At 45.9% G+C, this 15,434-nt stretch overlaps 1 protein-coding gene across 1 annotated transcript in view; it reads left to right on the forward strand.

Moving 5' to 3' along the window:
* The window catches only part of adcy5 (adenylate cyclase 5), a 365,757-nt gene that overhangs the window by 322,515 nt on the left and 27,808 nt on the right, over positions 1–15,434 (forward strand). The window contains 1 exon segment of the mRNA XM_034185849.1: positions 3,400–3,663. Coding sequence (XP_034041740.1) covers positions 3,400–3,663 — 264 coding nt within the window.

Raw genomic sequence — 15,434 nt, forward strand, 5'->3', positions numbered from 1 at the left:
TGTCTCTCCAGTAGCTCTCCAGTTTGACCTCTGTTAGCTTGTTTTCCTTTCCTTTCTTTCCCTTCTGCTCTTCTCACGAAGTCATGGTGTGCTTTATATATCCTATGGATATTTTTAACTTTTTAACACTAATAGGAGCCAACTTTTTCACTTATTCAAGAAAGGAACTACTGGCTCTGAGAACAAAGGGATGAGCTGAAATTCAACACCCCATCCCGGCAGAGCTAAGGAGGAGACAAAGGGGCTGCAAGGCTGGGGCTAAGCTAAAGACTAGGCTAGCAGACAAACAGAGGTGCTACAAACCATCGATTCCCTCCGTGATTATGGGAAATATGAACTCAGTGCTGAACAAGATTGACAAGCTGTATGCACTGAAGAACCAGAGGATTTACTGGAAGAGCAGCTTGTTAATCTTTACGGTGACATGGCTAACCCACCTCGTAGTGGATGCTAATGTGGACCTGCTGGGATTCACTGCTGTGAGAGCCGACAGAGACACTAAAGCGTTATCATCTATGTTACCAACTGCTGGTGTAACCCAGGACACATCTCTATAAAGATGGTCTTGTGCTGCAAAGCCCTCGAACTCCTAGCTGTATGGCCACGGCCATACTATCTACCGAGTGAGCCAAGTCACGTGATCATCATCTGTGTTTACATCCCCCAGAGAGCAGATGCAGCCACTGCATGTGAGAAAATTCACGCTGTCACAGGAAGTCTACAGACAAAGTACCCTGAGGCAGTGATATTCATTCCTGGGGAATTTAACCATGCAAATTTGGACTCTACTTTAGCTGCATTTCACCAAGTTGTGGACTGTCCAACAAGAAACAACAGGACAATTGACTTACTGTATGTTAATGTGAAGGATACATACAGAGTCACACCCCTACCCCCTCTCGGGAAATCTGATCATAATCTGGTCTACCAATAGCCACAGTATAACCCTCTGGTACAAAGGCAACTGGTAGTCACTCGCTCCATCAGGTGGTGGTCCCCTGAAGTGGAAAGTGCCCTGAGAGACTGCTACAACACCACAGTCTGGGATGAGCTGTTCAACCTGCACGGAGAGGACATAGAGGGGCTGACACACTGTCTGACAGATTATCTTATCTTATGTGCAAACGTTGTCTGCCCAACCAAGACTGTCCATTGTTATCCTAAGAACAAACCGTGGGTAACACGGGAAGTCAAAGCTGTTCTCAACAGGAAAAAGGCCACCTTCAGGAGCAGAGAGACAGAGGCAATGAAGGTAGCACAGCAGGAGGTGAAACTCTGCATGAGGGAAGCAAGGGACAGCTACAGGAGAAAGAGCACAAGCTGAAACAAAATAACATGAGGGAGGTCTGGGAAGGTGTAAAAACCGTCACATGCCATAAAACAAAGACCAGAGGCATAGGGGGGACAACATAGAGGGCAAACGAACTTAACAACTTCTTCAACCAGGTTCAACCAGTCCATGCCCCCCCACCCTCTCCCTCACTGCAGACATCTCTCCTCCTTCCCTCAGCACACCTCCCTCCAGGCATCACAGCAGCAGCCCCATCCTCCTCCTCCCCCACCAAAACACAATGTCCTCCATACCTCCCCGTGGACCAGGTCAGAGGACAGCTGAGGAAGCTTCATCCTAGGAAAGTGGCAGGCCCAGACAAGGTGTGTCCCCGTCTATTGAAGGCCTGTGTGACTGAACTCTCGCCCTCTTCCTGGTTACATTTATGAAAACAAAACCTCTCCATAATTATGATGGGTTTTGGAGAGAAATGGTCACTTAATGTTTTTGTCAAAACTTATATGGTGTACTCCCTGGTTTGTCCAGTGCTAACAACCTGTGCAACAAAGCGTATGTCTTCAGTCCAATAAGAGTAAAAAACACCGCCACTTTCTTCACATCTGAAACTTCATTAGCGGCCATAAAATGCTCAAACCTCTCAACATACAACAACCATTGTTCCGTGGCCTCAATATGACCAATGAACCCCGCCATTTTCCTTCTCCATCAGCTTCGCTGTCTTCATATTACAACACCAGCAGTGGGTCAATAATCATTCAATCATCCTTATCGCCAGCTTGTTGTGACTCATTAGTCTTGCAACAGAAGAATTACTCACATGCATAGTGTGGAGGCGAAAGGATTTTAGACCAAGCAGTCTCTGGCTGTCTGTGGAAAGATTGAGTCATGTCATTGACTGTCAAAATAACAGGCTCTTTAATACGAAGCTTCGGACACTGTGTCAGTTTGTTCTGATTGGAACAATGTGAAGTGTGGCTCTTTGGACTCTAATTTTATCCACATGTCAGGGCGGGGGGCCAGTGTGTGGGCAGTCATGCACACAGTGTGTAAAGAATGCATCTATCAAACATAAACACAGAGTTAATTAAAAAACAAGTCTCACCTGAAAGGCTAAATGATTGTCCTTTTATCTACAAGAATGATGGATTTTGTCACAGTGTTTGTGGTTCACACTGTGGTGATCAAAGAGTTCTCTTTCATCTGAGAGACTGCCTTCTTATCACAGTGCTGATCGGAGGTCACCTGGAGGTTGTGAACAAAGTCTCACCGTGAAGATGTCTTTATTTAAGACAGTGCCTTTTCTTCTGCATTGTAATTGATCACAATGTGGGCCATTTCTGCTTGCAGCTGTTTGTGTCACTCAGAGCTCATTTGTGTGATAAGGCTCAAGGGATGACATTATCAGATGCTACCCAGGGGTCATTCAGATGCTGTAAAGCTGAAGATGTTTTGCATACTGAGCATGGGGTCACATGCAGTCAAACAGAACATTTAGTTAACAGAAAAAACAACAATATTTATCATTTTGCTTCCACAATAGCATCAATATGCTGAAGTTTAAGGAAGCCAAATGGATGACCTGAACTGCATTGCAACTGGTTTATATGTTGACAAACTTGGACAGTCAGCGGAATAGCGCCACACACTGGTGTGAAAGAGTAGTGGCCCTTTTACACTCTAATACATCACAGTATACATTACACTACTTTTGTGAGCCAGACCTTGGTGAATCCATTCCTTGCACCAGAACAGTTTGTCCGCAAGAATAAAGGTGTAGCTTCAATAAAGATATGAATAATATAGATTTAGAGCCAAAATATTTCTACATACAGTGTTCTTGGCAAAGATGTGACACGTATTCTGAAAGCTGAGATTGGTGTGAACAATTTAGTATGCAACACATGGGTATTATAATTAAACAAGAAAAAAGTACCTTAAAATGGGAATAACTGAAAGCACTATGGGAAAATCTGGAAAATACCCCTGGACCCCAGAGGGTTAAGTAAAGTAGTGTGGCACCATCTGTATATTTGCAATGAGATTTTTTCCACTGTTTAATTGTTATGTCCCAGCGTATCTGACTTAATCCTATTTGAACTCCTCACCAGGCGACAGAGGAGAAGGAGGAAATGGAAGAACTGCAAGCCTACAACCGCCGTCTACTCCACAACATCCTCCCCAAAGATGTGGCTGCCCACTTTCTGCAGCAAGAACGGCGCAACGACGAGCTCTATTATCAGTCGTGCGAGTGTGTCGCTGTCATGTTCGCCTCCATCAGCAACTTCTCTGAATTTTATGTGGAGCTGGAAGCCAACAATGAGGGAGTGGAGTGCCTGCGCCTCCTCAATGAGATCATTGCAGACTTCGATGAGGTGAGGGTGTGTGCATGTTACTGATGATGATGTAAATCTGGGGTGTAAATCTGTGTAAATCTGCGGTGTAAACCACCACTGATGTAAATCAGTGGTGGTTTATATACAGCAGGTAAAATAAGCATTGAACACGTCACCATTTTTCTCAATAAATATATTTCTAAAGCTGCTTTTGATATGAAAATTTCACTAGATGTCTGTAATAACACACAGATGCAAAGAAATGAAAACAAATGTACAGAAATTAAGTTATATGTAATAAAATGGAATGACACAGGTAAAAAAAATATTCAACACTCTAACCGAAATATATTTAATACTTAGTACAAAAGCCTTTGTTGGTAATGATAGCTTTAAGACACCTACTGTATGGAGAAACTAGTCACATGTATTGTTCAGATGAGATGAGATTTTGGCCCATTGTTCCACACAAACAGTCTTCTAATCTTGAAGGTTCCATGGACCTCTTCTATGAACTCTCATCTTTAGTTCTTTCCATAGATTTTCTATTGGATTCAAGGCAGGTGATTGGCTGGACCATTCCAGCAGCTTTGTTTTCATTCTCTGAAACCAACTGAGAGTTTCCTTGGCTCTGTGTTTGGGATCACTTGTCTTGCTGAAAGGTCCACCCTCATTTCGCCTTCATCATCCTGGTAAATGGTAGCTGATTTTCATCAAGAATGTCTCTGTACATTTTTTCCTCATTCATCCTTCCTTCAATTATATGAAGTTTGCCAGTGCTGTATGCTGAAAAACAGCTCTACATCATGATGATCCCACCTCCAAACTTCACTGTTGGGATGGTATTTTTGGGGTGATTTGCACTGCCATTTGACCTCCAAACAAGGTGTGTATTATGGCATCCAAAGAGTTCAGTTTTGGTCTCATCTGACCAGACTATATTCTCCCAGCATTTGACAGGCTTGTCTCAATGTTGTGCAGAAAACTTTAAACGAGTTTCAACATGCGTTGTCTTCAGCAGTCTTGTGTGGTGACCGTTCATATAGGCCATGGTGGTATTACTTATTTTCTTTGGAACAATTGTACCTGCTAATTCCAGGTCTTTATGAAGCGCTCCACAAGTGGTCCTTGGTTCTTGAATCACCTGGTTCGTGTGAGGATCACTTGGCCATAGCTGGTTTATGGTGAAATGACATTCTTTTCACTTTCAGATTATGGCTCCAAAACTGGAACATTCAGAAGTTTAGAAATTCTTCTGTAACCAATGCGATCAGTATGTTTTGCAACAATAAGGTTGTGAAGAACTTGAGAAAGCTCATTGCTTTTACACATGAAATGTTTCTTGTGTGACACCTCAGTAATGAGACACATTTATATAGACCATCAGTTGGGACTGAACCAGCCGGTATTAATTTGCATTGACAAGGGGCAGGATTACTTTCTACATATTTTACTCACCCTGTGTGTGCGTATACACACACACACACACACACACACACACACATATGTATGCATATATGTGTGTCACTGCAACAAGGATTATCAATCAATCAACTTTTTTCTTATATAGCGCCAAATCACAACAAACAGTTGCCCCAAGGCGCTCCATATTGTAAGGCAAGGCCATACAATAATTATGAAAAACCCCAACGGTCAAAACGACCCCCTATGAGCAAGCACTTGGCCACAGTGGGAAGGAAAAACTCCCTTTTAACAGGAAGAAACCTCCAGCAGAACCAGGCTCAGGGAGGGGCAGTCTTCTGCTGAGACTGGTTGGGGCTGAGGGAAAGAACCAGGAAAAGACATGCCGAGAAGGGGGGCAGAGATCGATCACTAATGATTAAATGCAGAGTGATGCATACGGAGCAAAAAGAGAAAGAAACAGTGCATCATGGGAACCCCCCCACAGTCTACGTCTAAAGCAACATAACCAAGGATGGTCCAGGGTCACCCGATCCAGCCCTAACTATAAGCCTTAGCGAAAAGGAAAGTTTTAAGCCTAATCTTAAAAGTAGAGAGGGTATCTGTCTCCCTGATCTGAATTGGGAGCTGGTTCCACAGGAGAGGAGCCTGAAAGCTGAAGGCTCTGCCTCCCATTCTACTCTTACAAACCCTAGGAACTACAAGTAAGCCCGCAGTCTGAGAGCGAAGCGCTCTAATGGGGTAATATGGTACTACGAGGTCCCTAAGATAAGATGGGACCTGATTATTCAAAACCTTATAAGTAAGAAGAAGAATTTTAAATTCTATTCTAGAATTAACAGGAAGCCAATGAAGAGAGGCCAACACGGGTGAGATATGCTCTCTCCTGCTAGTCCCCGTCAGTACTCTAGCTGCAGCATTCTGAACCAACTGAAGGCTTTTTAGGGAACTTTTAGGACAACCTGATAATAATGAATTACAATAGTCCAGCCTAGAGGAAATAAATGCATGAATTAGTTTTTCAGCATCACTCTGAGACAAGACCTTTCTGATTTTAGAGATATTGCGTAAATGCAAAAAGGCAGTCCTACATATTTGTTTAATATGCGCTTTGAATGACATATCCTGATCAAAAACTCCAAGATTTCTCACAGTATTACTAGAGATCAGGGAAATGCCATCCAGAGTAACGATCTGGTTAGACCCATGCTTCTAAGATTTGTGGGGCCAAGTACATAATCCACCTGGTCGTACTGTGAGTTTCTCTGTGAATTTTCAGACCTTTTGTCTGACTTAGTGCTTAGCTCAGATAAGATAATTATAGTGGGCGATTTTAACATCCACACAGATGCTGAGAATGACAGCCTCAACACTGCATTTAATCTATTATTTGACTCAATTGGCTTTGCTCAAATGTAAATGAGTCCACCCACCACTTTAATCATATCTTAGATCTTGTTCTGACTTATGGTATGGAAATTGAAGACTTAACAGTATTCCCTGAAAACTCCCTTCTGTCTGATCATTTCTTAATAACATTTACATTTACTCTGAGGACTACTCAGCAGTGGGGAATAAGTTTCATTACACTAGAAGTCTTTCAGAAAGCGCTGTAACTAGGTTTAAGGATATGATTCCTTCTTTATGTTCTCTAATGCCATATACCAACACAGTGCAGAGTAGCTACCTAAACTCTGTAAGTGAGATAGAGTATCTCGTCAATAGTTTTACATCCTCATTGAAGACAACTTGGATGCTGTAGGTCCTCTGAAAAAGAGAGCTTTAAATCAGAAGTGCCTGACTCCGTGGTATAACTCACAAACTCGCAGCTTAAAGCAGATAACCCGTAAGTTGGAGAGGAAATGGCGTCTCACTAATTTAGAAGATCTTCACTTAGCCTGGAAAAAGAGTCTGTTGCTCTATAAAAAAGCCCTCCGTAAAGCTAGGACATCTTACTACTCATCACTAATTGAAGAAAATAAGAACAACCCCAGGTTTCTTTTCAGCACTGTAGCCAGGCTGACAAAGAGTCAGAGCTCTATTGAGCTGAGTATTCCTTTAACTTTAACTAGTAATGACGTCATGACTTTCTTTGCTAATAAAATTTTAACTATTAGAGAAAAAATGACTCATAACCATCCCAAAGACGTATCGTTATCTTTGGCTGCTTTCAGTGATGCCGGTATTTGGTTAGACTCTTTCTCTCCGATTGTTGTCTGAGTTATTTTCATTAGTTACTTCCTCCAAACCATCAACATGTCTATTAGACCCCATTCCTACCAGGCTGCTCAAGGAAGCCCTACCATTATTTAATGCTTCGATCTTAAATATGATCAATCTATCTTTATTAGTTGGCTATGTACCACAGGCTTTTAAGGTGGCGGTAATTAAACCATTACTTAAAAAGCCATCACTTGACCCAGCTATCTTAGCTAATTATAGGCCAATCTCCAACCTTCCTTTTCTCTCAAAAATTCTTGAAAGGGTAGTTGTAAAACAGCTAACTGATCTGCAGAGGAATGGTCTATTTGAAGAGTTTCAGTCAGGTTTTAGAATTCATCATAGTACAGAAACAGCATTAGTGAAGGTTACAAATGATCTTCTTATGGCCTCAGACAGTGGACCCATCTCTGTGCTTGTTCTGTTAGACCTCAGTGCTGCTTTTGATACTGTTGACCATAAAATTTTATTACAGAGATTGGAGCATGCCATAGGTATTAAAGGCACTGCGCTGCGGTGGTTTGAATCATATTTATCCAATAGATTACAATTTGTTCATGTAAATGGGGAATCTTCTTCACAGACTAAGGTTAATTATGGAGTTCCCAAGGTTCTGTGCTAGGACCAATTTATTCACTTTATACATGCTTCCCTTAGGCAGTATTATTAGACGGCATTGCTTAAATTTTCATTGTTACGCAGATGATACCCAGCTTTATCTATCCATGAAGCCAGAGGACACACACCAATTAGCTAAACTGCAGGATTGTCTTACAGACATAAAGACATGGATGACCTCTAATTTCCTGCTTTTAAACTCAGATAAAACTGAAGTTATTGTACTTGGCCCCACAAATCTTAGAAACATGGTGTCTAACCAGATCCTTACTCTGGATGGCATTACCCTGACCTCTAGTAATACTGTGAGAAATCTTGGAGTCATTTTTGATCAGGATATGTCATTCAATGCGCATATTAAACAAATATGTAGGACTGCTTTTTTGCATTTGCGCAATATCTCTAAAATTAGAAAGGTCTTGTCTCAGAGTGACGCTGAAAAACTAATTCATGCATTTATTTCCTCTAGGCTGGACTATTGTAATTCATTATTATCAGGTGACCCTGAACCATCCCTTAGTTATGCTGCTATAGACTTAGACTGCTGGGGGGTTCCCATGATGCACTGAGTGTTTCTTTCTCTTTTTGCTCTGTATGCACCACTCTGCATTTAATCATTAGTGATTGATCTCTGCTCTCTTCCACAGCATGTCTTTTTTCCGATTCTCTCCCTCAGCCCCAACCAGTCCCAGCAGAAGACTGCCCTCCCTGAGCCTGGTTCTGCTGGAGGTTTCTTCCTGTTAAAAGGGAGTTTTCCTTCCCACTGTCGCCAAGTGCTTGCTCACAGGGGTCGTTTTGACCGTTGGGGTTTTTACGTAATTATTGTATGGCCTTGCCTTACAATATAAAGTGCCTTGGGGCAACTGTTTGTTGTGATTTGGCGCTATATAAATAAAATTGATTGATTGATTGATTGAAAAGCGGGTGGATCCACAGGGAGCAGGGCAGTCGGAGTCGGACGGCCGCCGGATTAACCTCCCTGTCCACAACAAAGGGACCAATGTAATGAGGTGCCAACTTGGGCGAGTCAGTCTGCAGAGGGATGTCCTTGGATGGTAGCCACACCTCCTGCCCGTGTCGATAGTCGGGAGCGGGAGTCCAATGCCGGTCTGCATGGCCCTGCATCTGGGTTCTGGTCCGTAGCAGGGCAGAGCGGCCGGACTTCCACATCCGATGACACTTCTTGTGGTGGAGCTGCACTGATGGTACTGAGCTCTCTTCTCCCTGCGACGGGAATAGCGGGGGTTGGTAGGGAAGCTTCGAAAGGGGAGAGTCCTGTGGCAGAAGCAACTTGCGAGTTGTGGGCAAACTCCACCCAGGGCAGGTGTAGACTCCAGTCCGTCAGATGGGTGCTGGATATACACCGTAAGGTGGTCTCTAGGTCTTGGTTGGCTTGCGCTGCCTGTCCATTGGTTTGAGGATGAAACCCAGATGACAGGCTGACCGAGGCCCCAAGAGCAGCACAGAAACTTTGCCAGACTTGCGAGGTGAACTGGGGTCCCCGGTCAGAGACAATGTCCAGGGGGATACCATGTAGCCGGACAACGTGGAGGACCAGAAGATTGGCGGTCTCCTGGGTGGATGGTAGCTTCAGCAGGGGCACGAAGTGGGCTGCCTTGGAGAAGCGATCCACGATTGTGAGGACGACTGTATGACCCTGGGATGGAGGAAGACCGGTGACAAATTCCATTCCAATATGTGTCCACGGGCGTCCAGGAACAGGGAGAGGTTGCAGCAGCCCGGCTGGTGGTTGATGTGATGTCTTTCCTCGGGCGCAGACCGAGCATGCTTGCACAAACTCCCTCATGTCGGCTTGAGCCGAGGGCCACCAGAAGTGGTGGCGAAGGAGGTCCAGAGTCCGGGCAACCCCGGGGTGGCAGGCCAACCAAGAGGAATGGCAGAACTGAAGGACTTGAGAACAGACTTCAGGAGGAACAAACAGTCGGCTGGGTGGACCTCCCCCGGGGTCCGGATGGCATGTGAGGGCTTTCTGGACAGCCTGCTCCACATCCCAGGTCAGCGCCCCCACAATCATGGATCGGGACAGGATAGTGTCAGGTGTCTCAGGCGGATCCTTAACTGGGGAAAACTGTCGGGAAAGTGCATCGGGTTTGGTGTTCTTACTGCCGGGACGGTAGGATATGGTGAAGTCGAACCGTCCAAAAAACAATGACTACCTGGCTTGCAGAGGATTCAACCATTTAGCGGATTGAATGTATTCAAGATTACGGTGTTCAGTCCAGTCAATAAATGGAACTACGGCCCCCTCCAGCCAGTGTCTCCACTCGGCTAGTGGTTCCTTCATAGCTAGGGGTTCCTGGTTACCCATGTCATAATTTCTTTTGGCGGGGGTCAGACGCAAGAAGAATATGTGCACAGGTGTACCCGCTGGTCCTTTTCTTACCGCTGTGAGAGCACAGCCCCTAGCCCGGAGTCAGACGCATCAACCTCAACAATTAACTGGCGATTGGGATCAGGGGTGAGAATAGGCACGGTGGCGAAGCGTTCCTTAAGTTGAGAAAAGGCGGCGTCAGCCTGAGGAGTCCACTGAAAAACATTTTGGTTGAAGTGGGCGCAGTAAGTGCAGCGGCAATCTGGCTGACTCCAAGAATGAAGCGCTGATAGAAACTGGCGAGCCCGAGGAATTGCTGTAACTGTTTTACGCACGTGGGAACCAGCCAGTCCACAACCGTGTTGACCTTGGCGGGATCAGGTTTGACTTGATTCTTACCAACAAAGAAGAAGCCTGCCTCCAGGGGTGAGGAAGAAGGCCGGATCAACCCAGCAGCCAAGGAATCCCAGATGTAGGTCTCCACTGACTCGCATTCCAGGTGAGATAGATTGTACAGCCTCCCAGATGGTAAGGGAACGCCCGGAAGCAAGTCAATGGCACGATCATAAGGACGGTGAGGAGGAAGCAAGAGAGCACGATCCTTGCTGAATACTTCGCCAAGGTCGTGATACTCAGCCGGGACTAAAGACAAATTAGGCAGTGAGACAACCTTCTCCATGACCACAATGCTGGGAGGAACCGAGGAACTAAGACACCCCTTCAAACCGGCTTCGCTCCACGAAGTGATAACCCCGGACTGCCAGTCCATTCCGGTATTGTGTTTGTAAATCCAGGGGTGGCCTAAAACCAACTGGGATGAGAATGGAATTACAAAAAACTGAATAATTTCGCAGTGGTTCCCTAACACCACTAACGTGACTGGAGCTGTGCGGTGTGTGATGGAAGGAAGTGGGGTGCTGTCTAGATCATGCACTGACAGTGGGGAAGGAAGTGGCTCTAATGGCAACCTAGCCTGGGAAGCTAAGGTTGAGGCGATGAAATTGCCCTCGGCACCCGTGTCAATGAGTGCCGAGACCGAGAGAGTTTCACCACCAAAAGTGTGGCCGGGATTTGAGTGAGATTGGCTCCCTTACTCGTGAATTTAGTTTGGCTCACCCACAGCCCGGTGCCTACGGGTGAGCGTTGGCTTTTGGCCGAATAGGGCAGGTGCTAAGGTTATGCCCCTTAGCACTACAATATACACATTCCCCTGCTGCCAGCCTCCATAGGCATTCTTTGGGGGACCCTGCCGAGCTGCATAGGCTCACCAGCAAGGGGAGCTGGCGTTTCAGAGGATGACTTGGTGGAGCTTGGTAGAGACGGACCTGGTGTATGCTGAGGGGAGGGACGAGCGGAAAAGTCCCGGTCAGCCTGACGGCCTCTGTCCCGGCAGCACTCTCTGATGCGGTTATCTAACCAGATACTTAATGAAATAAGTGCGTCCAGATTGCCAGGTTCATCTCGGACGGCCAGTTCGTCCTTTAGGGCTTCACTCATGCCATTTAGAAACACGTTACATAATGTGGCGTTGTTCCAGTCGGATTCAGCCGCCAAGATTCTGAAATCCACCGCGAATTCTGCGGCACTGTGCTGACCTTGCTTTAATGAAAACAGCCGTGGAGACGGCGTCCCTCCTGGAGGCATGATCAAAAACCAGCCTGAGTTCTTTTGTAGAAGATTCAAACGAACCGAGAAGTGAGGAGTCGTTGCTCCAGAGCGCGGTGGCCCAGGAGTGCGCGTTTCCCCGGAGCAAATTGATAATATATGCAACTTTGCTGTCGTTCGAGCGGTACTGAGAAGGACGCTGACTGAACACCGAGCACTGTATAAGGAAAGCAGCACACATTTCCACTTTCCCGAATATGGTTCTGGATGACAAATGAACGGTTCTGGAGAAGCTGCAGCGACCGGAACGGAATGTATGGAGGTCACGAGCTGAACCAGAGCGGCAGCGCGCAGATCAGAAGTGTGTGTGACTGAGAGCTGTGTGAGCTGTGTGGAGAGGTCGGTTAGACATGTGTCCGACCATTTGACGTGATCTGTTAATGTGCTCACATGTTTGGCAATAGAGTCCACCACTTGCTGTAGCTTCCCGAGGAACTCTCCATGGATGTTCAACGCTTGCTGCATCCGGTCTGCCCCCACTGGGTCCATGACGTGGCCAGAAACTCCTGTTACCGTTTGGACGAGCGTGGCACGAACCCAAAAGCAGGGAGCAGAAAATGGGCGTTAGAAAATGGATTTATTTTACAATGGATTATGTACAGAGGAAAAATGATATGCAGGGGGGTAGTCTAGCCGAGTGGAGACGGGCCCACACGGCGGTGGAACCAGGGGATCCGCAGTTCCATCAACTTCGGTTCGGATGTGGAGGATTCAGAGCCAGGTGGCCGCCACAAGCTGTCGATGAGGCTGGGGAAGAGATACAGATGGTGAGTTCTGAGCCAGTCACTTCCAGAAGCGGTTCACACAGTCAATCAGTGACAACGTATCACAGGTAGTCCAGATAAGCAGGCAGTTAGACAATGATTCAGTTCAGTTTCTTCTAGTAGTTCTTTATCAGGAAAAGATCCGGATAAGCAGGCAGTTAGACAGAATGATTCAGTTCAGTTTCTTCTGGTAGTTCTTTATCAGGAAAAGTTCACAGTTCAGTTTGTATGATTTCCAGGCAGGGTTCAGTGTGCAGCAGCTCATATGAACAAAAGGAGAGCAAACACTTAACTTGGCAGATGTGGAGTGTGGGAGCTCCGTAACAGGTGGCAGATGAGTCTTGGTAGCAACAGGTTGAGTCAGAGATAAGCTGTGGCTCTTTCAGGCTGGTGTGTGGAAACACAGAGAGAGAAAAATATACAAGCATGAACAAATTGACCAGTCTTACCATAGAAGGTTTGCAGAGTTTCTGGCGAAGATGGAATGAGGAGCTGGGGTTCATATGCTGAGGCTGATTGGATGTGAATCAGGTGTGTCGATCAGCCTGCGGCATGCCACCTGTGCAGGAGAGGGAGAGAGGAGCAGCAGCAGAACAGAACAGGTAGCCCACAACATCGAGTCCCAAATGCATTGCCAAAATCCTAATGCATCCACAATTTCCATAAATGATTTGCAGATTGGATCAGAAGGCTTATTTATATGAACATTAAAGTCAGCAATGATCAGAATGTTATCTGCAATAGTTGAGAAGTTAGAGATGAACGCACCAAATTCATCTAAGAATTCAGAATATGGGCCAGGAGGCCTATATACAGTGACAAAGTAATACGGCTGATTTTTATTCTTCTGACCTTGGCAATGCATAATATCCTGAGCAAAGTGGAGAATCAGATGCTCAAATGAGTTATATTTGTGACCCCCCACAGCTAATAAGCTAAACCTTGATTTATAAATAAGAGCAACACCCCCGCCTTGCTTCGCATCACGAGGGACGTGGCTAAATGTATATGCTGCAGTGCACACTGAGGTGCAGCTGAACGAATGCTAAAGGTGATATGTGTTTTTATTTTTACCATGTCATGAGAGCATGCCGACACATGTGCATCACGGTGGTGTGTTGAGAAGCGATGTTCTTCATGGCATGACGTGTTCTCTTGCTGCGAGTAGCGATGACACAGCGGTCAAGTGCACCGGTTCGCTGGCGGCATGCCCACCTTTCCGGAGCAGCACCACTCACATGACTGGGCTCACGGCTCCAGGATGTGAGGCAAAAGAGCTGCCCACGCTGATCCGTCAGTGAGGCTGTCATTCAGGTTGTCACATGATGGACGGACCATGTGGACGTTGCGATCGCGCGTCACGAGGCGCAGTGGGCCAGTGAGCTGTTTTTATGTTTTACCATGTCAGGAGAGCCTGCCCACACATGTACATGTGCATGATATGTGTTCTCCAGCTGTGAGTAGTGAACACAGTGGTCAGATGCAGCTATGACTGCATGCTCATCGCCATGTGTGCTGAGACATGGTTGGGGCAATCCAAAGGTGATCTAGTTTGGTTTTATTTTCCCCATGGCATCTTTGTTTGCAGACATGCATGTGCGTGCACCACTGTGCCTTGCACAGGGGTGATTGGAGCACATGTGACAATTTGTGTTCTCCAGCTGTGCGCTGCGTTGGTGCTGCTGCCATGTGGAGCGACTCAAACCACAAGAATGCAGTCACTGGCCGTGGTCAGCTCCCTCCTTGCTTTATTTCGAATAACATCCAACCCATGACATGACGAGATGTCAACCATGCCCCCTGACGAATGCATAACGGTAGTGGGTGTGATCATGTCAATTTTGGTTTTTTGTTTGTTTGTTTGTTTGTTTTTTTGCTCAGGCGCTGTTGGAGACAGCTGTCTCTCCAGTAGCTCTCCAGTTTGACCTCTGTTAGCTTGTTTTCCTTTCCTTTCTTTCCCTTCTGCTCTTCTCACGAAGTCATGGTGTGCTTTATATATCCTATGGATTTTTAACTTTTTAACACTAATAGGAGCCAACTTTTTCACTTATTCAAGAAAGGAACTACTGGCTCTGAGAACAAAGGGATGAGCTGAAATTCAACACCCCATCCCGGCAGAGCTAAGGAGGAGACAAAGGGGCTGCAAGGCTGGGGCTAAGCTAAAGACTAGGCTAGCAGACAAACAGAGGTGCTACAAACCATCGATTCCCTCCGTGATTATGGGAAATATGAACTCAGTGCTGAACAAGATTGACAAGCTGTATGCACTGAAGAACCAGAGGATTTACTGGAAGAGCAGCTTGTTAATCTTTACGGTGACATGGCTAACCCACCTCGTAGTGGATGCTAATGTGGACCTGCTGGGATTCACTGCTGTGAGAGCCGACAGAGACACTAAAGCGTTATCATCTATGTTACCAACTGCTGGTGTAACCCAGGACACATCTCTATAAAGATGGTCTTGTGCTGCAAAGCCCTCGAACTCCTAGCTGTATGGCCACGGCCATACTATCTACCGAGTGAGCCAAGTCACGTGATCATCATCTGTGTTTACATCCCCCAGAGAGCAGATGCAGCCACTGCATGTGAGAAAATTCACGCTGTCACAGGAAGTCTACAGACAAAGTACCCTGAGGCAGTGATATTCATTCCTGGGAATTTAACCATGCAAATTTGGACTCTACTTTAGCTGCATTTCACCAAGTTGTGGACTGTCCAACAAGAAACAGGACAATTGACTTACTGTATGTTAATGTGAAGGATACATACAGAGTCACACCCCTACCCCC

The sequence above is a fragment of the Thalassophryne amazonica genome, chromosome 14 (genome assembly GCF_902500255.1).
Source record: "Thalassophryne amazonica chromosome 14, fThaAma1.1, whole genome shotgun sequence".
NCBI classification, from domain to species: Eukaryota; Metazoa; Chordata; class Actinopteri; order Batrachoidiformes; family Batrachoididae; genus Thalassophryne; species Thalassophryne amazonica.